The following is a 27,697-nucleotide window of genomic DNA, read 5'->3' as shown; positions in this document are numbered from 1 at the left end:
GCTGAGTAGATCCAGAGTGCAAATTCTACCGGTATTCTTGAGTTAAGATAACTCCTGTTGAAAACAAGGTGTCCTCCTGTTATCACGGAGCTTTGATTAGTTATTAACTCAGGGTAACACTAGGAACGTAATGCAAAATAGCGTAGCAGTGAATTATTTCCTAAGGGAGACAAGGCAGAATGTGTTAGTGCTGCTGCTCCGAGGCTGGCTTGTGTGCGCTGTCGGGGGGGCGGAAAACCTCTCACTAGCATATACTCACATGGTGGCTATATTGTTTTGCCTTTTAGTATCAATACTTCATTGTATGTCATTGTTCTAATTGGATGCAATTCTATGTTGGGTTGTTTTTTTTTTTTTTTACTTGAAAAAGCATCAGATGGGAAGGTACCGCTTATAGCTAGGTGTGCTGTGAAAGGGAACATGAGGGTTGGTCCAAAAAAGTCTATCTTCTGTGCAATTGCTATGTCAGGAATAAGCACTAAGGTTAGTCAGAATTTCCAGCAGAGGAGACTAATTGCAGGTAAGATATTAATATAAAGTTCCTGCAGTTTAGTTTAAGTGCTTACCTTTCCTCTTCAACCATAACTTCAGCAGAGCTAAGTAATTTTAATTGCAATTAGAGTGGTGAAGCACTGAAGTTTTGACCCTGCTTTTAAAACTGTTGGCCAAAGAACTTCCATCAGCCATCAAGACCTCAGCTACACCTGAGCACTAATTGCTGCCACTGATATGGCCTCGGCTTTTTTTTTTTTTCAAAGCTTTTTTGGGCAGTTGGCCAGCTGTTTTAAATTATTTCATTGAAGCCAGCACATGTGCTCTAATGTCCACCTAATAAAGGTACAGCTCATCGTACTTGAGTGCATCAGGGAAGGTTAAATGTTGCTCTGTGTGTGCTTTCTATTCCAAGCAGGTCAGTTAAAGCCTTTTGTGCCCTTAAGTTTTCGTGCAGGCTGGCACTTGCGTCGGGGAACTTTTCCCTAAATGTGGAAGTCATCCAGGAGCTACATGCCCATATGCACACACGCACCCGAGGCTTGCAGCAGCTGCTTGATGACAACAATAACAGCTTGTATCAGCTGCAAGAGTAAGTTATGTGTTGGCTTTTTCATAGGATCCTGCTCTGTTATAATTCTCTTTGTTTCCAGGGGAATAACGGCATTGACAGCCTTCTTTGTCAGGAGCGGATCTTTGCCAGGGGACGCATGCAGTGTTGATGATATATACGGCTTAGGTCTGGTTTAGAGATGCAAAGTTTATTTTTGCCGTGCGAGGGTTTTCTGTGCCCTGTTACTAGGCAGGGTTTAACCTTAGGGTATGTATGCCAACATGTGCCTTAACCAGGTGACTGAGACTGGATTGTTTGCTCGTGAGCGCATCCCACACATCACACTTAAACACAGAAACTCTTAAAATAGCAAATTCTAGCAGCAGCGCAGCGAAGCTGGATTTGTTGCAAGGCACCAAACCAACCCATTCTCTAGTTAAACAGAACCCACCCACCCACCTACGGGTTACCAGGGGAGGCAAATTTTTGGCAGGTGGGTAATTGGGACTCAATGAGCTGCAGCTGTGTCCCTCTGCCCTGCCCGGCTTGTCCTGCAGCACAGCCCTGCAGTGGGGCCTCTTGCGCTGAGCTCCTGGACTAATCCTGCTTCTTCTGAGAGTATTTGGTCAATGTTGTGTCGCCTCGATGTGGGTAAGTTGTGCCTGTGGGATGCTCTTGTCTTTTTGGCTCTGGATACTGTGAAAACAATTTAAATTGCTGTATGAGTATGTGGGTCTCGAGGCAGTGAAGACCCTATAAATGTCCTACAGGTTTTGGAGAGGCTTTATCTGGGCTTGTGCTGGTGGTGGGGAGGATGGGGCTCAGGAGAAGCGCAGTCCAGCGTGGTTGTGTGAATTCCTCCTCGGTTTGCAGGCGGCCATAAACCTGCTCTCTGAGCGGCAGTTTGAGGAAGGAGACCCAAGTGTGACATCTGATGCGGTCTTTGCTGAGAAGCTGATGCGGTGACAGGAGAAAAAGCCTCAAGATACTCAGTGAACTCGTGTTGTTAAAATTCTTGGGTGGTTTTGTACCAGCTGGGGTTTCTCGAGGGGTGACTTTGCTGCAGAGCCCCCAAGGCTGCTGCCCAGCCCCAGAGCCTCCAGCTGATACACCATAGTGTGTCTTAGCTCAAGAAAACCTGGAGTTGAAAAATCTTGAACCAAGTAATTCACTAATTTGAATAGAACTTAAATGCTGGAGTGGAGCTGATGAGCTCAAGATAAATGTGGTTATTTAGTTATTTTCCAGGACTGCTTTGTTTACTTGCAGGAGTTAGATATATTTCTCTTTTTATTTTGTCCAGTGATCTTTGCTCCCTCTAAGGGGGAGTGTTGTGTGGCAAGTGTGTTTTAAGTCCAGAAGTGGATAAGATTTCAAGAATTTTGAAAAATAGAGGTTGGGGATGAATAGTAAGATGGTAAGATGAGAAGACCCAGAGATGCAGGAGCAAGGTACACTTGTATAGAGGTGTGGAAAAGGAAATTGGGGTGTGAGGGGAAAGGGCAGGATCGTTGCTGACTTGGTACTTTGGAGTCTGAGAGGGGAGAGAGATCAGAAAAGTTCAGAATTTAGATACAAAAGCATAGGTGATAACATTAGTAATTCTTATAGGCAGGAATCAAAGGAAACCCAAGTATTTAACTCCATCCTGTTATTTATGAAAGTCATCCAGAGGAACACATGACTTTCAGCTCAGGGGATTTCCCTGCAAGCCGACATCCTCCTGGTTGTGCCTGCAGAGTTTGGGTGTTAGGACCCCCCCATTCCTGCCCCTTCCCCTCCTGCTGCTCCTCTAATCCCCACCACCAACACAAAACATGACCATGTCCTTCCTAAAAACTGCTCAGCAAAGTACAGCTTGTGCAGGCGTGACTCTCTTCCAGCATCTTGTCCCTTCCCAAGGGAATGTGTCCCATTTAATGACCCAAATATTCCACAGAAACAGGAACGAACGCAGGGCTGGCCCACTGGTGCGTGGGGTTTGATCTTTGCAGCCCTCCAAGGCCACTGCTCTTCCAGCTAATCTCATTAAAATCATGAGAGCCACAGACCTCCTATTGCTTTTGCCAGTTTTCTCTTTTCCCTTTTTTTTTTTTTAACAAAAAACTTAGTAATCCCTATGTATATAGCGAGTTGTTCAATTTGGAAAACTATTTATTAGGCACTTAAGTGCAGGGATCCTGGGCTGTATGGACCATAGCCTTTCACTACAGACTGTGCATGTTCAGCAACGGTCTGTGAGCAACTCCTCCTTCTCCATACACATATCCTGTCCTCATTTTTCTGAAAAGACATATATATATAGATGCATGGTGTATTCTGTATATAAATATGTATTGTACTTCTAGACAGATGGATAGTAGTGTGCCTGCCTGGCTCTTGCACAAGTTGAGGTTTTTACATGCACGCACAGGGTCAGAGGCTGAAAAATCTACCTTTGAACATAGAAATCCTTTATAAAGGAGGATTTTCACGAATAAAGCTAATAGATCAGGTTCACTGGCGTGCCACACTGGCAATTTTAGAATAATTCCTCTCTCCGCCGGCTTTTTCTTACTGTTCAGATTTTCTGCTGGGTCTGCGGCTGGAAAATTGCTGCAGACTTGCTGAATATTTGGTGTTGGAAGGGGCCTCGGGAGGCTGTCAGGTCCAACCCCTGCTCCCTGTGGGGCCAGCTAGGAAATCTGTGAGTTTGAAAAGACACTGAAATGTCCGTGAGCAAAATGTCAATAAAACAAACCCCTTCCATCCCTGCTCCTGCACTGAAAAAATTGGTTCTGAAAGCCTGTTGGAAGTACCATCTTAATGAAAATTTAACTGAAAAAGCATCTATTATTCCCAAAATTCTAGTGTAATGAATGAGGTTTTCTGCTACACACTTAACACCCACAGCAAGGATAAGAAATAGCTGTTGTCTTTTTTTCCTCTTGGCAAGTGTGCCACCATCATCCATTAAGGAAAGAAACCGTGGTCTCGCCTGGAGAAAAGCCAAAGGCTGGTGGTGGAGCTTTGACCCCGGCACCCAAACCCACAATCCACATCAAACCCAACACTAAATAATAGTTGCAAGCTGACTTTGGCTTTTATCTTCCATGGCCTGCTGCAGTGCCTTTAAAATAGTAGCCCTTCACCTTGGCAATGGCAATTCTTGTTTTAATATTTTTTTTTTTCAGTAAGGCTCAGGCTGCTATTTCAGGAGCTGCACAAACACAAAGGTCTCATCGGTGTGGAGTCTGACAGGGGAAACCTAACAGGATTATGAGACTGAAATTTCATGCAGCTGGGTGTTATGCTTCACTGAGAAAGTAATCTCTACCACTAAAACTGCAGCATCTGGCAGACTGGAAAAGCTTTAAGAAAAGCAAATGTAGTCTGAGGGCTGGACTGTGGGGAGGGGTTTGTGTCTAAAAGAAAGAGACACAGTGATATCCCATAGAGACTAAGTGATGACTGGTAGAAAATGTTGGGAGATGAACTTGTTGGAATATATTTCCCCTGGCGGAAACTCAAAATTTTGGTTAGTGGGATGTTTTCAGGTGACAACGCATTGTTTTGGTTGTGAAAAAGCCATGTATGGGTGCATGTGTTGCATCCTACCAGTGCTTAGGTGGATAAGATGTTAGTTGAGTGTGAACAGTAAGAAATACCTGTTCCAGGTGGTAAGCTGTGGGGTCAGCAAAAATCAACCCTGCATTCTTCTGTTCCCCGTGACACCTGCCATGGGCTTTAGGTGCAGCTCTTTTCTTTGGCTGTCCAGATACAGCACTGCATGGCACACAACCTCACAGCAGGAAGATTACATTTTTACAGGGAAAATCTGAGCAAGTTACCCCTTCAAAATAGTTAACTACTTAAAATATTCTCCTTTCAGCACCTGGCAACAGAAAGGACTTGGCTGGCAGCCCCTTACAGCTGTCCCAAATCACTGCTTTTTGGGTAGGAGGTTGGGGTTAGCCATTTCTAACAAACACATGTGGACTGACAAGTTGAGGTTTAGCTTGTCTTTCTTTGGTAGAGCTTAATAGAAACATCTGTAGCACAACTAAAACTTGTTTAAATTTTACATTGGTGAGTAGTGAGATGTTTATAAATGTCAGTAAAGCTGGCTTGTGCAGGTTGCTTCTTGGCATAAAAACCTCTGGGATGTTTGGTTTGGTTTTTTTTTTTGATAGCTTGGTATCACTTTGTTTTTCCAGTATCATCAGCCCTATGTTGGATTTGTTTGTGTGCCTTTATTGTGGATAGGGTCCACCATGTTGAGGATATCCTGCAATTTTTTTTAGCCTAAGACATGTAGGGTTGAGCTCCACATGATGAAATGTGTAAATGTTACGTGTCTAAAACCTGATGAAATCTTAAAAAAAGGGTAGGAAACCTTAAACCCCATAAATACATAGAAGTTGAAATTGATATATTTAAAGTGCTTTTGACTATATAATGTCAATGCTAAAGGAATGAAGTTATTAGTTCAGCCTGGGAGTTGGGTTGCTGATGGTTGGCTAAAGAGGAATCTAAGTGGACTTTGGGATTAATGTCAAGGGGAATCCCACCCAGAGATGAGCAAAAAGAAATTGATACAAGAAACAATCAAATGATCTAATGAGATTGGCATTGTAAAGCATATATTAGCAAGATGTAATAAAAATTGGGAACCCATTTTGACATGCAGCAGGGGGTGTAATTCTGTGGGGGTCTACAAGGACTTTATTCAGAGGGCTGGTTCCCATCTTGGTCTTTGAAGTCTGAATTGATGCTGCTTTGGGCATTACCATTTCCAAGGTTTGCACCTTCAGATCATGAGAGTTAACTTATGCTTGCCATTGATTCCATAATACACATCTTTCTTTTAAGTATATTTTCATTTCCTTTCCCCCACCTACTTACAGGTATGATAACACCATTTACCAGAATCAGAGTTGAATTTGTTAGCAGTTTCTTGGTGGAAAGAGCAAGTTGTGATGCAGAGTCCTCTCCCCAGCCTTGAATGGGAATATATGGGAACCTCCAGGCATTAGTGAGACACTTGGGATATATAACCTTTGCTGGTTGCTTGAGCCTCTTTAAGGGGGTAAACAGGCTCTCAAAAGCTTTGCCCAGCCAGTTAGTTCAAACTGGTTTTTTTGTGGGACTGTGCTGGATTTTGGCTGGCAATGGAGAAGAGGTTCTTGGGTCTCAAAAAAAAAAATTAGCTATTACAGCTGCTGCAATCAGGAGGTTCAGCATTGCTTTGGCTGCCTTGGTACTGGGTGGGTTTTGTATGAGCTGGGTTGCTGAAAGCTGTGCTGGGCTGCTTGATGGTTTGCCCAAGAAAGCAGGTAAAGGCTGTGTCTAGTGGTGTTTAAGGGGAGGAAAAGAGCTACGCAGTCAGGATGAATTGTTTTTTACTGACACTGAATTCAACTGCTTTGCAGAAGTTAAAGCATTTGTTAAGCAACATCTGCCTTCAGCTTGCTGCGCTGTAATGCTGAAAATTACCCTGAGCTAGAGAAGTAAGTGCGTGCTGCAAGGCTGTGTGCCCTGGGGGTTATCCTGTTCCTGACCCTCAGCAGGGACTGGTGTTTCCAGAGGCACCTCTTGAAATGGGATAACAAAATCTCTTCCCTCAAGGCATGTTTGTAAGCCAAAGGTGTACCAAATAATGCCCAACTGCCAGAGAGAAACTTATTTTAGGGCTAAGGGGAGGTTCAGGAGCTCTAAGTCAATATACTGTAGTTAACTGTGCTACTGTAAATTGCATTTATTTAACTTAAGGATGTGGGAATTGGGGCTGTGCAGAAACAGCGTGGGCTTCCTCCAGCTTCACATTATCCACAAATAACTTTGAAACCTTTCATTAGCTGCACAAAGTTGTTTACATTCAAGTAGTTGTTGGTTTCAGGAGTGGAAATTAGAAATTACTGCATGAAAACCTCCAGAACATGCTGGGACTAAATTAGGGTGATGGCACAGTGATGGAAAATGTAAAGCTTTCCCAGAGCAGGCAAGGGGAAGGAAGATCTGGGGGTCACAAACTAAACAGGAACCTCCCCAGACTTGTTTTATATTGGGCATTTAATAAAATAATTTGTAACAAATAACCATGGGAGCTCAACAGGTGGAAACCACGGGGAAGATTCATTAGCTACAGGGGGAGTTAAAACAAAATGCTTTAAATACAGCTCAGCTCTTTTTTTTGCTAATAGGACATCAGAGAAAGGAAAAGGGGACAGGGAGCAGACAGCAGTGTCCCAGCACAGGGGATGGCACTGCACGGAAGAGCAGGGCTGGTGACGGCAATTGTACATTGCTATCAGACACCTCACAAGTCATCTGCATATTTAAAACATTTATTTATACAAATGTACAGCATTTACAATAGTTAAAAAATGAGACATTTAAAAGGAATATCACATATATAAATACGGTGCAGCTTAGCATTTATGTGCTTTAAAAAAACCCCAACAGCTCAGCGGGCAGCCCGGGCACATGGACCTGCTGGTGCAGGGAGGATCCTGTGCAGGTTCCCCACTTGCTCTGTCACCTTAATTTGCTCTTTTAAGCTCAAGGTCTATAATGCTTGTACCAGAGGTAGCAGCTCAGTTGGACAGTGCTCAGGTCCCTTTTGAAGGGCACAACTGTGGGGGAGAGGGACCAGCACAGCACAAGAACCAGGATTTTCTCCATCTACAGCGACATCACGGTCACAGCAAACCTGGTGATGTGCTTCAGAGTGGCTCCTGCTCAGGTATTTGCAAAGCACTGGTCTCAGCATAACCATGTAGCTGGCAGCTGGATGCTCTAGGTGGGGTGCAGCATTCATTTCCAGGCTACTTTTTCTTCTAGGCACATCCACAGTTAACACAATTTAACCATCATCTACCTTAGCTTACAGTGAATCAGCCCCTGAAATACCACTTTTTCCTCCACTGACTGCAAGAGGAGTAGAAGTGACTGCCTTGGTTTAATACCTCTGCAACGCCGATAACTAAATTTGGTCAGTGGCATCCTAGTCTTTGTAGGTAGAGAGCACTACCAGGTACCCAAAAAAGTCTCTGGTCCATCTGAGGTCCACCTAAACACAGGATGAAGATCCTATCTGTTAGTGCACAGGATGAGCCAGCTGGCACTGGAGCCCATGTCATCTCACACTGCAGGCACCGCAATTCTAGTGGTCCTGAATCTCCAACAGCTTATGAAGAAATCCGGCCAGTCCTGCAGCTCAGCCCACGTGGTTATACATATCTAGCTCAGAGTTAACCATACCACAGGTTAGACTTGTTAAATAACAATGAAACTGCAAAATATATGGAAAATAGGGGGAGGTGATGTACAGAGAAACCAGAAAATGCAGCCAGAAACCTGACTGTGAGCTATCAACCAAGGCAGCCAGCTCAGGTCAGGAGGTAACATCTGCTTCTTGCTGCTGGTTAGGGATCTTACTGAGTGACTCCTAAATGCACACATTGAACAGCAAGGCCCAAAGTGAAAAAGTAAATCCTTAAAATGTCCAGCTGAGCTGCCACCACCAGCGTGTGAGCCCCCCTGCTGGCCACATGCAACACAGCCTGAGCCTCGAGCCCACCTCGGTTGAAGAGATAAGCAAGACGTTCGTGTCTAATCCCAGATTTCCCGTGCTTCTGCATCGTGCTGGCATTCCGACACGTCTTCTCAAAGCGCGTCCTGGATCCAGCCCTGCTCCGACACAAGAGTGCTGCCGAAACGCTCGGCAAACCTGTTCAACCCCGGCCCCAGGAGAGTAGCTGAACCACTGAACAAGGTCCTTCCAGACTTAAACTCTTCCATTTCACAGGATAATAATAATAATAAATATTTAAATTGCTGTCGGAGAAGTCATAACACCCTCCACTGCATTCTCCCACAACCCGTAAGTACCTTGCATAGCTCTGCTCAAGTGAGCTTGCAGAGGAGGGGGACAGGCTTTATAAAGACTGTAAGGTTGATTTTTTTCAGGGTCTCCAAAGATAGGTCTAACTTGCATAAAATAATAATACATTGCAACTGCCCTCTTAATACTAGTGATCTGTGAGCAAGTCACAGAAGAACTGAAAGGACAGCAAAATGCAAGGTTTGTCTGTGAGTGAGGTCAGCCAGCCTTTCCTCAAAAATGTTAGTTCTATATATAAAGTTAAAAATAGGAAAGAAACTGTTCAAATTTCAATTTTCACAATGATGTATATATACATTTTTTTAAAAAACATCACCCAGCAAAACACACCAAGGCTTCCAGCCTGTTTTCCTTCCCCAGAGAAATCACCTGAAACTAAATTGGGAGCAAGTGCTGCTCTTGGTCCTCCTCCTTTGCCTCCAATAAAACTCCCCAGAGTGCAAGCAGAGTTCACTCCAAAGCTCAGATCTGCAGATTTCTCACCATTAATGGTATCTGAGACAGATGCTGGTAGATGAGGGCTTGCCAGTACTCTCTAGGAGCCCTTTACAATGCATTTGGATTCCAGCATTGGCTTCCTTGATCTGCGTTTCACTGTATAGCTCACCAAAAAAAGCACTCCAGAGCATAAGCATACTGTAACTCAATAAAGCACAAGTTATCTTGGAGCACAAGTAGCCAAAAAATAGCTCATTAAAGAACAATTTGACTATAGTGGGTTTTTAAAAAAAAAATAATAAAAATTAATTATAAAAAAGTTTGGTTTAACTTTAAAGCAAGTCCACAACACCCTGCTTTTATTACTGACCTTGCAAAACAAAGTTGATTCTTTTTTAAAAGCGATGCAAAACATTATATATATATATATTTATGATAATTTATATATTACAGGCTTACCTACTTGCCAAACAACCATTTTGCCTAGCAATATCAGTAATAAGAATCTTTTAAACACTTTAGATCCTACTCAACATACAAAAATAAATATTGCATACATGATTTCCGAGCAAAACAGGTCACCAAAATACAGCTGTAGCTAGTAATAGTCCATACTCCATAGCAGGAGTGCATTAAATAAAATAACAGAAGCTAGTCAGGATTGACACTCTCTCATACTGTAGGACTGGGTGCCAAAATGTGAAAATACCTAAAGCCCTGAAAAGCTGGGAACCTGTTGGCTCAGCAGGCACCAGCATCTCAATCCAGAAGGATCTCAGAGGAAGCATCCGTGTGCAATGCTGGCCTGATCCAAGCTGCTCCTGCTCCCTTGACCTCATCCCTTCCAGCGACTGCTGCCTCGCTACAGGAGAGGAGATGTGGGGACACTGCAAAGACATACCGACTATATATTATTTACCCTATGTTCTCAAAAGAGGTTAACGAGACACCCGAGTTAGCGCGGTGACAAATTACAATGAGAAAGTTTCAAATGTGTAAGTGGTAGTACTAGCAGCCGGCAGGGATATAGTACTTTTAAATAACGTTTCTTCTTGGAGAAAAGACAGGCGTTAAGAAAAGCGTATGCGTCAGTCTCAGCCATGGATTCTGGGAACGTTTGGCGTGAGTTTCTTCAGAAAACAGTAGAGAAGCACATGAAGGTTTTACCCCCTTCGACTGCGTCTACCTCCCGGGCTCACGAGTTCGTCATCAACAAAGAATAAGGAGGAAACCCAGTCTTTCAAAGACAACTCCAAAGAACGGAGAGGTTGACCGTTCGCGCAGATGTTCTCGCCCGGCTCAGCTGTCCGGACCCGCCGCGCGTGGCAGCGTCGCCCAGCGCTGTGACATCAACCCCAGCCACAGACACGCCGTGGTCAGCAGGACGGGTTGCGAGGGCCGCTGTGTTTTGTTGAGGGGGGAGAGGGTTGTAAATACGGCGTCTGTTGTGTTCCGTGGGAGGGGCAGGTTGCAGATGCTTCCTTCGCAGCAGGAGGTGCAGATCTGAAAGAAACCAGGTTGTAACTTGGTTATTTGAAAAACACCGATACTACGGAATAAAGACGTAGGAAAAATAATATGACATTTGCAAAGGAGCACAGTGGCCAGTCTGATTTTTTTTTTCCCCTCCCCCCTCCATTTTTTTTTTAAATCCATCTACTTGGAAAACAATTTCACCTGTACAGGAACAGTACATTGGCTGGTGCCAGGAGGACACATCCATTTTGAAGAGGTTATTCTCTTTCCTACCCCAAATAAGTGAACTGATGAAAACCGGTGTTGTTTCGCTGAAGTAGAGCTCCCAAGCCAGAACTCAAAAATAATAATAATAAAAATCAGTATTTATTCACATAGGGGTTTTTTTTGTTTCCTGTCACTTGGAGGTGATAGGCACTGGAGTGATAGACTATTCCTGTGTCAGCCCATAAGGACACGCAGCTCTGCCTTCTCAGGGCTAGCAAGTGCTGGTTTTAGTACCCGGCCAGAGCACGCAGGTTTAGAGCAAGACGACTAACGCACCCGAGGCCAAGAGAGCATAAAATTATGTGCAAAACAGGGATGGGGCTGCAGTGTGCCTGGCAGCTCAGAAAGCTCTTCTATTTTAACCTGTTGGAAAAGTTCAAAAAGGTCAACTATTGACCTTCAGAAAAATCTTTAATAAATAACTGTTTGATTCAGATATAAAGCGTCTGCTCTGAAGGTTTCGGGGCTTCCCCCCCATTTCAGGAAGAAAACCACAATACGGTTTGTGGGCATCGGTTGCAGAGCAGAGGGGACAAAACATGGTGCAGTTCTGCAGGCAAAGCACTCCTCAGCCAGAAGGAAGGGAGTGGTTTGCTCCCCGAGCTGCTGGCAGCAAAGTTATTTAAAGAGATTATTCTTTTGTTCTGGGAGAGGTTATTCCTTTGTCTCTGGAGCAAATAGAAATGAGCTGGAGCTCGTTAAGAAGAGAAACTTCATTTTTGACAATGCTGATTTACCCACTGAACCAGTCAGACTTCTGGCAGAGGCCAGAAGGATTCTGCCCAGTTTTCATATAAAAAAAAAAAAAAAGGAAATTTTTATCCTATACCTTGTATTCTTCATGCTTTACATATGTGCATCCCGTAGACAGACAGTCCTCTAATGGTACGCAGCGTTTGGTGACGGATACACTCTCTCCAGTGACTTTCATCATATGTTGGCTAAAGCAGTATCTTGTACCTAGAAAGACAGAAAAAAAAACATGTTTACCTGTCAAATTTGAGTTTTGTGATGGTCTACAAATGGGAAGAAATAGGAAAGAACTCTTAGGGTTTTTTCCAAGCCTTGGGTTTTAAAAAAAAAAAAAAAAAAGGACTTTTATGTTTTGCAATAAATACATGAAATGTCACTAAATACACACCCATAGCCCAAGCTCTGGCACAAACCTGAGGTTTCAGAGCACTCTGGAACACAGAGATTTGTTCCCAATACTAATGTGGGCCTCTATGTTACAGACAAAGAAACGCACACACACATTGGATAATCAAGTTACAGAGAGAGGTTCAGATAAACACCCCAAATCTTGTACACTGTTAGTTTTATATGAATTATCTTTTAAAAAAGAAAACATTCATGATAGCTGCTTATGTCTGAAGCAAACTTTTGTCTGTATAGGTTTAATTTTTTCCTAGCTTCATGCACAACCACTAATTCTGTAGAACAACCTAAAGCATTACACATTGGAGATGCCTTTCCCTGTATCCTAGCAGCTCGTGCAAGCTGTCCTCCCCGCTCACGCTCTGAGCCTGGCTCTCCCACAGCTCCTGCACAGCCCGGAGAAGATCCTTCACACCCTCTCTGTCCCTCAGTTTTACCATCTATAAAATAATGCCAAAATACCAGTAGAACAGTTGGGAGGATTTATGTGTTTCACAGTTTCCCAGTCTTTTTGGAAAAAGCACCGTGAAATGGACTGTCCCCCCAGTATTCCCATCGCATCTTCTGCGCGCTTCTCCTGCGGGCTCCCTTGTCCCCAGGGGAGACCATCCTCTTCTTCCTCCTCCTCCTCCTCTTTGAAGCTACTCCTCTAGTGACATTTGTAAAACACACAGAAAATTCAAAGCAAGATAACTAACAAATGCTGTGGTTATCCTCAGGCATAAAGGAATTTGGGTTTATTTCATGCTTTAGTCGGCAGAGGGAAGTGGAAGGGTGCTGTTCCCCTTCCTAGCACTCCAAGAAGAAAACACTGGATTTTCAACACAGGAAACATGCCATTATATATTTCTTCTCTAAATTATACCTTGCTTCTTATTAATCAACCTTATTATTAATAAAATTGTTGCTTTCACCGGGGGGGGAGGGGGCGGAGGAGTGTAATTAATTTAAAGCGAGCATTCCTGTTCAGCCCTCGTCTCCGATGGGCAAAGCCCTGCATACTTCTCATGTTTTAGGCGTTCGGCAACAGCCATGCGAGATTGCCGGCTGAACACGTTATTTGTTAGGCAATAAAACCCCTCAGACATCTGTCATATCTTTGACCTGCTCTTAACTCAAGTGCGATATCCACAGCAAACAGACTTAACTTATCACCAGAGGCCGGAGACGCTCGGTGTCCTGTCTTCCTTCAAACCGGCCAGGGCTGCAACACGCGGTTTTTAATGCGTTTTCCAGGCTCTCCTGCCCTAAGGGGTGAAGCTCAGGGTTTTATCCTGCACAACGGCTTTGAGCTTCTCCCAGGACCTTGCCTGGAAGTGCCATTCCCCAGGAAATCTGTGCGTGCATCACCGGAGCTTTATTTCTCCTGCAATGACTCTGCAGCAGAGCTTACCCTTGACAGGTCCCAGATGGAACAAATAAAGCTTCTAGCACCCCATAACTCTTTTAAGGCTGCTTTGTTCTTTCTTCCAAGTGTGTTTTTAGAAAAGATTGTGCAATCGTCTTGGAGATACGTGTTTTCCCCGCACAGGGGGACCAAGCACGCCTCTCCTCACACAGCCATCGCTGATGGCTGTCACCTCCTGCAAGGCAGGGCTGCAGCTACAGAGCAAGTTCACATTAACATTAACTTTTGCACAGCATTCTGCTCTGCCTCTCTTCTCAGAGCAGGCTAAGCGTAATGAGGACAGGTGAAAAGGATTGGGCCAGAGAGCACTAGGAGAGCCCAGAGCAAAGCAGACGTAGGGAACATCACCACGTCTAACCCATAACGACTGCTCTGCAGATTGGGAGGCTGCCTGCTGGAGGAATGGAAGAGGAACTCCAGGCTGAGCCCGTGAAGAACACGGGCCCAACGCTACAAAAATTTTACCAAAAATGACAGAGAAGTTTAGAGCAATTAAAATAAAACACTGCAGCATGAATGTTGATGCTTCTAAGTAATGCGGTACCCAAGCCAGGCAGCAGTACGGCCATGGGGTAAGGACGGGTCTCGGTGGTATTGTACCAAAAAAGCATGGATTTATGTTTCCTAAATTTTGCAGTTCCAGAGTGTCTTTAAAGGCACTTGAGAGCTAGGCTGACTGTGGTGGAATATTCAGGCTGTCTAGCAACACATTCCATTACAAAAGCATTTGAAAATGAGATTGTTGCTCTATGGGATTATTTGGGGGATTTTCAGGGCTGTCGATTTCCACTGACCCCTGGCGTGACAGGTGACACCGTCCCCTCTTCTTTTGCATTTTTCCTTCCTCTGGTGGAACTGTCTTACGAAGATCGCATCATGCGCTTCAGCTATGAGGTATCTCCAAACGTCCATAGACAACAGACCGCCTCGGTCTCGACCTGCCAGGAGCGATGGTGACCTCCAGCAGCATCACCCCACGGCTAAAACGCACGTTCTCCATGGGGTCCACCTCATGGGCACCCTCCTATACCCTTAAAGGCAGCCCAAATTGAAGAAACCAGCTACTGAAACCAGAAGTCATGGTGCAGACCAACATCCAGGCTAAATGTAAGCAAACCAGCCCCATGTGTTGATACCCAGCAAGGCTGGTACGTGTCTCCAGTAGGAGAAATTGGACCTGTCTGCTTTAAACTGGGTAGAGAAACACTGCATCTGGTATCTCAAAGGGCCCAGAGTCACACGTTGACTTTTGAGAGCCCACTTCCCAAACCACAGCGTCTAACAGCGCTGGAACATCACTTCGGTGGTCACGGCCATCATCCCCTTCACAGGTTGTCAGCCTGCCCACAGGCCATCCAAAAACAGAGTACTGGGAGTATTTTGAGGGCGGTGTTTCCATACAAATTAAACCACGAACACAGTTTCTGCTTGAGCTGAAGCTAATAAGTATCAGAAAACTAGGTTAATGATAGCAGGAGGCCTGCCTTCTAGGAAATGCTTTTTCTAATCTCTGTTCAATATGGAGATTCATGTATATACTCTCCATTATAATTAATTTTGTTATACACAAAATGCAGTTCCCTTTAAGTCCTATATTATAGTTAATGAAAATATTTTGGTTTGCTTGGTTTTAATAGCATTCTGTCTTAAAAAAAACCAGCAGCAGCAGGATGGAGTTTTCTTGTTTTCTCCCACCACTTAACCTGAGCGAAACAGCAAGGGTTCGGATCACCGCGGCGAGGGAGGCCACACCATAAACGCACCCCTCTGACTCCCAGAGATAAGGTAATTACCTGAGGAGATAACCCCAGCCCCCAGAGGACGCCTGCAGTCACGCCTCAAACCTCATCTTGCATTTCTGTGGCTTCCTTACATGAACTCAAAATTACATTTGAAAATTAAAGCAACAAAATAAAAAGCTGCCTTAGTAAAAGCTTTCTGATGTGGACGTGCATTGGATAGAAAGCTAAGAGATGCCAACAAAAGCCATCGGTGATGAGGCATCCCGAAGCAAGGGCTGATTTCTGCGGAGTGGGGAACAACAACATTATCAGCTTTTTGCTTCCACTGCGACAGAACAGGGACAGAGCCTTTAAGCTTTAGTTCCCATCCCCGTTCCCCAATTCCCTGCTCCTCCGAAACACAGTAACTGCTGACTCGGCAGTTACTCCTTGGCGGCCGCCGGCACACCGGCTGCACCGGGGGGGGTCCCTGGTCTCACCCAAAATCCAGCAGCGAGGGGCTGGGGGTCCGTGCCGCAGGCAGAGCCGTGCTCCAGCCCCAAGGCACGCGGTTTCGGGGCAGTCTGGGCATTAACGCACCGTGCCTGGTGTAAAACGTTATCGGATCCCTCCAGCTTAAGGAGATAAGAAGTCCTCTGTGCTGAAGATTAAAGATAGACTCGGATTTCTCATGGCTAAAACCCCATCCTTACTTTATGACCGTGCAGTGGGTGTTTGTACCAGCGGGCAGGAGGGCTGGTGACCGTAACTAGCAGCTCTGGTGTGGATGAATGCAGCTGATGAGTTACAGATGCACCAAGGCATGGGTTTTCCCTCCCCTGAACAGCCATTAAGTGCTAACTTTGCTTTCCAGATTAGCATTTTTTTTGGTCAAGTCACTTCTGGTTGTTACTAAAGGCAGACATTGGAGTCACGCCTCCCTCCTTGCACAGTGATCTACAGGTAGCCATTTAAATACCACCGACTCCTGTCAAAACAGGGAGCATCTGTGAATATTGGTCTCATCTGATGCCAGCCAGCTTGATCTCTTTTATTGTTGTTGATGTTGTGCCGATTTCAGCTCAAAGCAAATAAATTCTCGGACAGATAACGTGCTCTGACACAGACTGCAAACACAGCTGGTTCATCGCCATAGTGCGGGTCACTGTCTTTCTCTTTCCAAAATAAATATTTTCTGAGGGCACTTGTAATGTCCCACAACAGACCTGGATAGACACTGAACAGGGCTGCCGAGCCCAGGGAAAGCACCGGGGAAGCACAGCATCCCTCTGCCGCACGTGGCTCCCACACTGGTGAGGACACAGCCCGTGTCCGACCCGGCTGAACGGGCTTCGTCAGGGGCTGGGGACAATCTTAATACCTTGGGAATGTCTCAAAAAGAGAAGTGGTAAGGGAGGGGGAGGTCTGAGGATCTCTCCGATACCTGCATCTGATATTTGGGTGCCTGTATTCCAAAGCCATTTCTGAGCCATTCCCGGCTTCAGACTCCAATGGGAGTTACGAGCCCAAAATACGGAAAACATCTCGATGCCAGCCAAAAAGAGGCAGCCTCGGCCGCCCTGAGGTGCGGGCTTGTGCCATAGGGGAGGGAAGCAAAGAAAGCGTGAACCGCTCCCGTACTCACCAGTAAGAGAAACACAACCCTTAAATAAACATCAGCCTGATTTAATTTCCAGCTGAGCTAGAGGAGTACGGGGAGTAGATGAAAGTCCTAAACTTCATCCACCGCAAAGAGACAGAAAAGCTTAAAGGATTACTCATATCGCTTACACATCTTTCTTGTTGAGGAGGCTTACAAGCGGGAGCAGCAATCACCAGCATCCGAGAACACTCAAGGAATAATGGGGGCTCAGTGCTGTCCCGCGGCAGGGACAGCGAGCGGTTGTTTTAAGGTGGGTTTAAATTAAATGCTAGCATGCAGCTGGTTACCTCTTGGACAATAGACATCCGGAGCCCATCGGTTGCATTCGTAATTATCTGCTGCCTTTTCGCAGGTGAAACACTTAAATCCACGAGGATACGGCGTGGCTGAAAAGAATAGACAACATGCAGTTAAAAAGAGCCAATTAATCTGGTTCTACTAAGCTTTTCAGAGGCACGCAGCAACATTTGCTTTCTTTAGACATATCTTTCTATGCGTATACCTGTCAACTTCACCAAGTTGGTCCTGATTTGTAAAAATCCTACCACCAATAGCAATGCAGGAAAGGTACGTACAGATACAATAAGGACTCAGTTCAGCTGTGTTTACCTAGCAAAAGTGCCCACTGCTGACTTCAAAGGGAGTTAATGTGAGCAAGGAGTACTTACTCTCTTGGTATCAGAGCTCGCATCCAATACCGCCACTTTATCAGTGCTGATAACAAAATATCAGATGGATTAAAATACTTCTGGAAACCGTCCCACTGAGGAAACGAGCTACCCCTTTTGAAGGCAGGCTGATGTCCCCAAAGGAAAGGAAAATCAATTTGCTGAACCTCCAGTTTTTAACAGCAGACTCTGTCCTAATTTATCTTGCCAAACGAAGAGCGTGACTTCTTAAGTGGTCTCCTGGCAGGGCTTCTGTCGCACATTCAATACATCTTGAAGATGCTGCCACCTTCTCAGAAGCCAAACGGTGAACGGGTCACATTTATCTCCATGGGCGAAGTAAGCTGAACCTCTGCAGCCCCACAGGCCACATATCTCCACCTCTCCCTCCTCTTCGCCTCCTCCCCTTGCCCACCGGCTCTGGGCCAGACCCCGTTCAGGTACGAGAGATGAAGCAAGAGGCATTTGCTGCTTGTTTCCCCAGGGTCCTCTGGGTAAGGACCAGCAGGTCACCTGGGAGCATCTCTGGTGGGGCTGGTGCTGCCCTCAAGGAACAGCTTGGGATGGGACAACACAACAGCACTAATTAAATTTGCGCCTCTCACCCTGGACCTCTAGCAGGTCATGGTTACAGCATAAACCAGGAATTTCAACTTGCTTGTACAGTATGTAAATTTTTCAGCCAAATTCAGAAAGGCTGTGAGTTCTTACTGGGAGCAGGTGGCAGGCACAGATCTGTCCTAGAATTAAATAAGTCTGTATCTGACAAAGTGAACAGACTAGTGGAAGGAGAGTCCATGGAAGGTTTGAAGATGCATAACATTGCTATAGCATTGCTTCAAGGAGTTACTGAAATAAAGCCAGGAGCGGTTAGTGCCACAGCTGCAAATGGTCGCGTTTGGCCCTTGCTCACAGCCATCGATGCGCTCAGGCAAACCGCATGGCCGTGGGGCTTGGTCTCATAGCCAGAAATATTATTGAGGAGCAGAAAATAGCAAACAAAAAGCCCCTGACGCACTCCGCAACTGCCTGTAACGCTATCGCTCCTTTAATCCCTTTGGGAAGCAACGGTCCGGTGTAACATCAACTAGTTTTACGAGTAGCGGGGATGTTTATTTAATCTTTGCTCAGCTCTCAGCTCAAAGCCTGACATTGCTGCTGCCTGAACACACATTGGCCCTCGTCCTTACCCCCTGCAGCCCGTGCAAAGGTGGCTTACTGGAAGGGTGGAGGTAGACGATGTCCTTCGCGGTGAAGTCCCGGGGCTGCGCGGCTGGCAGGCAGCCGGCCAGCAGGCTGAGCAGCAGCACCCACGCCGGCGTGGGCTGCGAGGCCATCGCCAGCCGAGGACGTACTCATGCGGCGGCCGAAAAAACTCACCTGGGTAATAGCAGAGAACAAGGGTGAGCGGAGGAAACCCCCGAGGAGCCTGGCTGTCACCTCGGCCCCCAGCAAACCCAACCTCGCCAAAACCGTGATGCTCCCGTGACCCCGCAAGCTGCCCTCCCGTGTGGGCAGGCAGCGGTGTGGTTTCTTTGGCTTGGCTTCAGTGACATCCCTGGCAGCGCCTGGGAAAAAGACTCGGGCAAACCCTCTCCCGGCCAAAGATCTGCAAATATGAGCCGAGGGGAAGGGTGGTCGGGTTTGTCACTGTTTACAATTTAATCAGCCAGCGACCGGTTTGCAAAAACCTCAGTAAGACGTTGATAAAGTCATCGGAGACTGCATCGCGACAGGATTTAACTGCTTCTTTTAGAGAATACTGGAAAATTGCAGAATTAGATCAGAAAGAAAGGAAACGGGGTAGCTAGAGACCCATCGGGATGGCTGGGGGAGCAGCGATGGGTCTCCCACACGCACACTCCAACGCAGGCTCACACCCTTCAAAAATGCACCTTTTTGGCAAACCAGAAGGTCCACGCTACTTTCCACCTATCTCAGGAAAGGCAAGGAGCTCCAGCTGCTGCAGGCTGTCTGTACCTTCAGCTGGTTGCTGTTAATAACAGAAAGTGATTATTGCATTTTCCTCGTCCATGCTCCAAAGGGTCTTACTCCCTCTGCGATGCTGTTGACAAACAACGCGGCCTATTTTTCCCACGTCCCTGAATGAAGAGAACTAATTCCAGCAGAAACAAATACCCTCTGCGGTACCACCTGTGACACCGTCCCAAAACCAGCAGCTTTCAGGAGCATCCCAATCCTTGTACACAAGCTATGGGGAGCCCTCCAGGAACAGACAACGCTAATACATTAAATACACAGCTCATATTATTACAATTCCTTAAAAATGATGAAAACGTGCCTCAAAAACTGAGCGGGACAGGAAAGGCCCAAGAGGACGCAGCTGCTGCACCAGGCAGGAGCTGCTGGCGTCCATCCAGAACACACAGGGTTGGCATTTTTTTCCACCCAGACTGACCAAGAGATCTGCAGTACCCAGATATTTCCTAAGCAACTTTGAAAGCACGGTAGCTATTATTTAATAAACCAATTTTTTGTTTTTGTCAGGAAAGATGTTCCAGGGGCAGGGATGTAACCTTCCACCTCTGGCTCCAAATATTTGTCTCGCAGCAGAGACCCACACAGGACTAGCAGTGCAGTGGCCATCGGGGGGTCTGTTGTTATCCTTGGCTCTATCTGAAAACAGCCCTTTTATTAAAACCGTGAAGTCCATAAAAATAGAGAAACAGATAACACATAGCTTGGGGCATTAAACTTTGTTGCGTTAATCTTACAAAGAGGGAAATGCCAATTTCCATTGGGTTTACTCCACAGATGAGTATCAGCCAGGGGAAAATGAAATCCTGATTAGAAGCAGAAAGGAAATAAAACAAGCCTCTCCCAGCCACGTGAAAGATAAAAGAAATGGGACCAGTGGCTGTCCATGCGGTCTGGAGGAAGAGCCCCCAGCAAAGCCAGCTGGAGCCCATCTCAGCGAGGGAGCTAGGTACGCGCGTGGATTCAGGACTATTCACGTTTTTGAGATCCTCGTGGCTAAATACACGCTGACCTGGAGCTGAGCTGGCCAAATGCCGATGCTGTCCCAATGGTCCTGAGCTGAGGACAACGGGAGCCATCAGCTGAACAAGCAACGGCACCAGGTAGACACGCTCCACTCTTCCAGAGTTTGCTTTTGGGGCACGTATCTATACATAACGCACGTCACACACCGTGCACAGCACGAGAAAACAAGATATATTTGGACTCCTGAGCTGAGTCTCTCCATTCCTACCCAAGAGGAGACCTGTCCATCACCACACACACGTCAGCCTCTCTGCTCACTGCTTGACCAGAGCCGCTCAAAGGCAACTGGGTTGTCACGTGTAGAAATTGCTTTATATTCATACCATTGAGATAACGAAGGTTTGGAGGAGAGAGGGATTTTTTGGACTTTTTTTTTTTATCCCAAACAAAACAAGGCAGATTTAACAAGCCCCATTATTCATTTCAAGAAATCAGCAATTTGCAGTGAAACTCTCTGTCAGCTCACAGGGTCTCAGCAGCAATCCTGTGTTACAGTACAAAAAAATCAGGACCCCCGTCCCAAAGGCAGGAGCTCTTCATAGCTCAAGGCAAACTCTCAGCCACAAGTCATGATTAACGTATGTTATCAAACAAGAACATAAGGGACAAATAGCAATGTTTTAAGTTAAAACATAACAAGATTAAAACAATGGCAAGAATTCCTCCCAGGTATAATAAGAAAATAATTTGTTGGGATTTCTCAGCATAGTCACAAAAAGCACTTATACTTACAGTACTGTTCAAAGTCTTCCAGTTGAGGACACCAGTTTTCCCTCTATCGCATACGCTCCCTTTTATGGGACCAACTGCTTATTCAGCCAATCTCCAAACGTCTGTACGTAACTGTCAATACTTGCCTAGTCGTCAGATTCAGAAGACAAGTGGCTGTTAGTCCTGCCTGAAAGGGTGGCAGAAATCCTCCAGCTGCACGCTAAAAATACTCACATCGTGCCTCTTGTCATTACAAGTAGCTTAATTGCCAACACCACTTCTAATGAGTTGCAAGAACCACAAATGAATATATAGAATTCACTTCCCCACCTCTATTTTATATGCTTGAAACAGATTTAATTATAGGTAAGGAATTAAAATAAAATAAATTAAAAAAAAAAAAAGCTGTGTGTTACAAAACAATCCTGAGCAGACCAGAGGTTTTGAACCATGGCAGTTGCTGAAGTAGAAAGTACTAATTGAACAAACCACCTGCCACCGCTACAGTCACTGCTCTTCACAGCAAGCATGTTCTACCTGCTCATTTCATACACACATAGGTAGTATAAAAATAGATACTTCTCTGGACATAGAAGTACCTACCGTCAGAAACCTCAATGCTCAATATTTCACAAATATTTTGAGTATGCACACGTGGGTACACATAGTTCTGTCTTTCACAGGGGGCAAAATACATGTACAAATATACTACATCCAACTGAGAAAATATTCGTGGATATTTAAGGTAATACTGGTATTTCACAGAGAGTGGAATATCAAAACCTGTTTTCAATAATATCAAACATATTCGATAATTACTGTTCAGCACGCTCATTCTCTGTTTTTACAGCCACACATAAAAATAAAATGAATTGCTTTTTTGTTTTTAAAGGAAGGCGAGATATATATGGATGCACTGTTTTAAAAACTGCAGGCGTTTGACAAAAAATTGTTTTCAGTTCACTTTTTTCCCCAAATCATCCAAAATGATATTTTCCTGCAAAGATGGCTTCTCTTCATGAAGCCTATAAGCCCTAAGAAGCTTCATCAAGGGCATGAAGGCTTTTTCTTTTGCTCACAAGCCCCTTTTAGTTCACGGCTTTCAGCCAAAACCACCAAATGTTGTACAACAATATTTTTTGAAACGGTTATTGCTGACATATTGGCTAGCACAGGGCTAAACCTCTGCTCGCAGAACAGACTTGTTCTCCAGCGTACGGGCACACATTTTTTCCTTCTGAATTAACTCGGCTCCTTTCCAGGCGTAGTAGCCTCTCGTGCATAGCAGAGTGCATGCACCAACCTAATAGAAAATGGCATGGCCCACTCTGAATTTGATACCGGATTGCAGTTAGGGGAAATAGTCACATGGTATTTAGATCATACAGTCTGTTTATAAAAGGTCTTGGGCGCTGACACAGAAATCCTAGTTAACTCAATCTTTCCAGCTTCACCAGCACCTTTCAGACGGAAAGGCATCCCCATCCCCGCTCTGCAGCAGGATTACTTCTTCCTGCCCTTTGCCCCGACACAGCGCTATGGAAATTAACCATTAAATTCCCTAAGCAGCAGCCCAATTGCCCATTTGTCAGGTCTCATTAGGGTGGCGATGTCTTGTCCTCGCTGTCACCAGCGCTGGGGACAATGGAAGGTCCCCATTCTCCGAGGAAGGAGCGGGGAGCCCTCAAGCAGAGGCGCTGCCGAACGTCAGACCTCCGGTTCTGGGGGAGACACGTTGTCGGAGATGAGTGTTATTTGTGAGGATGTATTTGTCCCTCCTGTCCCTCTCACAAGCTCAGTAGATACCTGCTAGCTGGCCTTAACTGAAGGCCACAAGCTGCAAGGTTGCAGCAAATGTTGCAGCATTTCGAGAGCAAAAAGAAGTCAGCCACCAAATCTTCCCATATAAACACTTGGCCAAAGCCAGGCACGGAGGAATTCCTGGTTTGTCGGCATTTCTGTGCTTCTCCTCCTCGTGCGAGTATGGCACATGCTGTGGTGTTCAGTACCCCTCCAGCTCCCTCCTTCCCGCAGGAGATGAAGCATTGCCCTGTTGTCCCTGGCCATCTGATGCAGATGGAGGGTGTCCAGTCCCAGAGGAGGTTGATGATTCTGCTGACATCTCAGCTCCACCTTCCTCCTACATCTCCTCCTCGCTGTCTGGGCCCCATCTCCAGGTTTTATAGCTGACTACCTCATTTCATCTTGAAGACATTTTCTCTTATCTCTACACTCGGAAGAGCCTCCACCTCAGAGCACCCTAAAGCAACACTTCCTTCAGATAAATAAAATAGCAAAAGCAAATAAAAGCTTCCTTTCAGTAGGCAGCAGACATATCAGCCCTAAAGGATCAAGCACAGCGTACCAAAGCAGCAACATCTGTAAGAAACTGCAGAAACCACAGCACAAGTAATTTGCTCTAGCAAATTCCACTGTGCAAGGTCAGCTGGACCATCCTTCTACTATGTTATGATGTTTATTCATCAGTGATAAACCAAGTCAAAGGAGTTACGACCAGTACAACAATGCTGGAAGGCCTTTTCGTGGACGCAAAATCTACCCAATAGTAGTTCCTCCTTATGCACGTCACCAATGTGACTTGCCAAACCACTGCAAGAGTTAATTCACTGTTCTTTACGTTTCCTCCTGCCTTTCTTCCAGTCTACATAGGGCTGCTACTGAAACTATAATATAAGTATTCATTTGCATCTCTCTACAGCTTCACAAACTAAACCCCAAGTCTCTGTCTCCATCATGTCATCACTGTCCAAAGACAAACCCAAACTGCAATGGAAGATTTCCCATCTACCAGCTGTGCAGGATCCTGGAGAGCAATCCCAGAGACTATTTGCAACTTTGCCATCTCTAACTGCTTTTTTTCCCCTCCATCCCTATCCTGCTGAATTATTAACCTCCTTTTTTTGGTCTATCTGTTTATTTCCTGCCTTTTGGTTCCTACCAAAGACATCAGAAAAGTTTTGACCAAAAACTGGAATTAGTTTGAATTGCCTTCAAATCCAGCTTCTTTCCACTTGCCATTTAGAGAATTTTCTTTGTGGTTTGGCCCTGGGAATGGTTAAATATACGTTACCCTCCCAATAACATGGGATGTAGCAAAGCACATGCAACTTCTATCTAAGGAACCTGTAGGAGCTCTTGCAAAGGGGTTCACTACCTCTCCTCAATTACAGTAAGCAAGAGTAATTAAACAATCAAACACAATTAGCGCACAGATTACTCCCAGAAATGTGGACGATCTAATCGCCTTGCTGCTAATTACAAAGCCTGTAGTTCATTGAGCTAAAAGCCCACGTCGTGGGGAAGTGAAGGGGGGTACAATATGTTCCCTCTCACGCCGTCTTCCCTTGGATGCAATTTAATACTTAACAAGATGTGATTTCAAGATTATTTTAGAAGTAGCACATTGCTTCTATTTTCAACCTGTATTACTGATATTTTCAGTCCTACTAGCGAAAGCTTAACTTTTCTTAGGTCCTGTACAAACCCCTCATCTTCTAATGAGTTGTAGTAAAACGCCACTTCTATTCATGCATCCCCAGAGGATAGTTTGGCTTTAGGTAAACACAGAGGAGACATGAAACAGATATATTTCACTTGAGTATTTCAGATACTTAGTATTTGACAGAAAAAAAAGTTAGCTTAAAAATCAGGCAGGCTATGATGTTCATATAAGAATATATAATTTATGCAAACTAATTGTCAAACTGAGGAGGTGAGATACTCAAAGTTAGACATAATTCATTCCCATTTCACTCCACCATACATAGCACACAGTGGTGCAGGGACACCACTAGTTTTTTTTAAATTACACATAATATTCAAGACTGTGACTATGAACACTTCTGAATTAGCAGCAAGATGGACACAGATGACCTAATAAATCATTTCACGACCTATCCCCCAGGTTTTTGCATGGCATTCAATAGAGGCAGCCCTGAACTCAACAGGATGCGTAAGATAAGGATTCGGCTCAGTTTGGGGATTTTGGAAGCCGGCACTTTCCCCTCCCGTGTCCCACAGCACATGGGCTGACCTCAACGTGCGGGGAACCCCCAAGACAGCCTGGCTCCGTGCAGACAGAGGTTAAGGAAACCATGCGTGAGCACAGAAATCCTGGGATTTTCCTGCTAATAAGAAGCAAAAAACCCCCAGTCATTGAGTTCCAGCAGCCAAGCCCCCCTGCAAAAAGGAGGAGGGGGGTTAAATTATTTCCTAAATAAACATTTAAGTTCACTGGGGCAACTGAAAGGGTTCCTCTGTCCAAGGCAGGGACACTATTTCTGTGGACCACATGTTGCATAGGGCTCCTTTCCACTCCTCGTGAAAGTCTTGCAGGAAAAGGAGGTGCAAGGCTTCGTGCAGCTGGCCCCAGGGTGCCCAGGGAAGGGTGTTTCGGGGCAGGGAGGCTGCGACTGCCGGTCCAGGGTTGGTGGCCAGACCACAAAACGGCGCTGGCAGTGGGCAGGGTGGTGATGCTCTCCTAGGGAAAAGTTAAATGAGGTCCCGAGCCTATGCCGCAACTTAAATTTGGGTGAGGCTCGGTACGGCAACAGCAACTGGGATCATCCTGGACTGTCTTTCCTATTTACATTTAACCCAGTAGGCAAGAGCATTCCAACTAAAACACAGGGAAGCACTGGCGATACGACTGTGCAATGCATCTGCTAGGAAAAAGAGAAAAATACTGCAACATGTTACCAAATAAAATGTAGCCAAAGAGTAAGAGGTGCCAAAGAGACAAGTGAAATCAAACAAAATGGGAGAACGTATCCCATGCTTACGAAGAGATAGCTAGCAAATGATCCACTCTGCAACCAAGACATGAAACTCTTCAATAAAATAGTTTTCTAGTCTATGTACCGAGCTGGCATACAGATAAACAGCAGGTTTAAAAGAATGAGATGATCCTGCTGAGCTTTTAAAGTTACATTTCTATTAAGTCTAGAAAATTGGGACAGTCTAGAGACCAGGAAGATCATCAGCACAAACTCAGTATTTCTAAAGGATTAAAGGAACGACTGCTTAACCTAAGGTCAGTCCTGGTTAAACTCACAGAACAGTTTATTTGTGCTACAGCAACAAACATTTCAAGTTGTAAAAATTTGCAAAAAAGCATTTGGTAGGATTTTGTGGAAAATAGGTCTCTAAACAAACCCGTCATTTTCGAATGGGCAGGATTACGGCTCTGGCTGTGAAAGGAGACTGTTACACAGAATAATTGGGGAGAGACCAAAGAGAGAGCCAAAGCACCAAACCCTTCTGATTACAAAAATGTGTTCTACCCAATTAACCAAGCATGCTCGGGCCAAATTAAAAAAAACAGCTTAGTGACATCTCAAAATCTAATTGGTGAAAAGGACATCTTCAACTGAAAATACTTCCCCCCCGCTTTCCTGCAAGGCTAGGTTCAGCATTTTTGTACCAAAAGTATTGCCAACAAGAAACTTCTTGTATTAAACACCGCAGAAGACGTTAAAGAGTGAGCCAAAATGCTTGTCTGTCATGCAACAAACTGTGCTTTAATAAAACCATACATCAATCTGCACCATTGTGTCCTCGCTCTGCTGATGCCTTCCCCCTCAGCTCTCCAGAGCGATTTGTGACAGTTCTTCTCGGACATCACCCCGCACATTTGACATGCTAGATTAGGCACCGAGTCACAGACGGCTCAGCATCGACCCAAAGCGAGCTTTGTGGAAGTTCAGAGATCAGCCCCGAAAACACGATATTGTGGAAACAAGATTTTATTATTATGAACTAATTCAAAACTTGAGCTTTTCCCTCGTAGAAGAGAAACGAGCGCTTTTTCACCAAAATCAGCGTAAGCAGGATCGGGCCATTACTATTCCTCACGATAGGCGAGATATTAATGAACTCCCTTGCTTTTGCCCATTCATGCTGTAGTGCCATGTTTTTTTCCCCAATTTAACATATTTATGTAGTAGTTAATGAACACCAGGTGGTATTGTTCCAGCCCCAGACCCACATAGATTAGGCTGCAGAAGGGCTCTGTTCCCCTGGCAGTTCACCCGGAGTTCATGCCATTTTTTATTTCCCGACCCACACGGGAATTCCTGTTGGCACAAGGCATCAAAAATACTGGCAAGCTACAAAGGGAGGGGACACGTTTGAGGACAACGCAGCCGCTTTTGCTCATTTCCAAAGAGCGTGTCTCAAACCGGGCTGCAGAAGACGCCGCAACGATGTCAGCG

At 45.2% G+C, this 27,697-nt stretch overlaps 1 protein-coding gene across 3 annotated transcripts in view; it reads right to left on the bottom strand.

The window, feature by feature from the left end:
- Positions 1 to 9,658: 9,658 nt before the first annotated feature.
- The window catches only part of LYPD6 (LY6/PLAUR domain containing 6), a 36,043-nt gene continuing 18,004 nt past the window's right edge, over positions 9,659 to 27,697 (bottom strand). For 2 of the 3 annotated variants that reach the window (XM_052793167.1, XM_052793165.1), the window contains exons 2-5: positions 18,949 to 19,109; positions 17,349 to 17,447; positions 11,941 to 12,071; positions 9,659 to 10,871 (exon numbers count right to left, since the gene is read on the bottom strand). In XM_052793167.1, coding sequence (XP_052649127.1) covers positions 10,668 to 10,871; positions 11,941 to 12,071; positions 17,349 to 17,447; positions 18,949 to 19,066 — 552 coding nt within the window. In that variant the 5' untranslated portion in view covers positions 19,067 to 19,109 and the 3' untranslated portion in view covers positions 9,659 to 10,667. The remainder of the gene's footprint in view (positions 10,872 to 11,940; positions 12,072 to 17,348; positions 17,448 to 18,948; positions 19,110 to 27,697) is intronic. The other variant, XM_052793168.1, reaches the window with a different exon arrangement.

The sequence above is a fragment of the Harpia harpyja genome, chromosome 7 (assembly GCF_026419915.1).
Source record: "Harpia harpyja isolate bHarHar1 chromosome 7, bHarHar1 primary haplotype, whole genome shotgun sequence".
Lineage (NCBI taxonomy): Eukaryota > Metazoa > Chordata > Aves > Accipitriformes > Accipitridae > Harpia > Harpia harpyja.
Note: the sequence above shows the minus strand (reverse complement) of the source record. Positions and strands in the feature narration are given on the sequence as shown.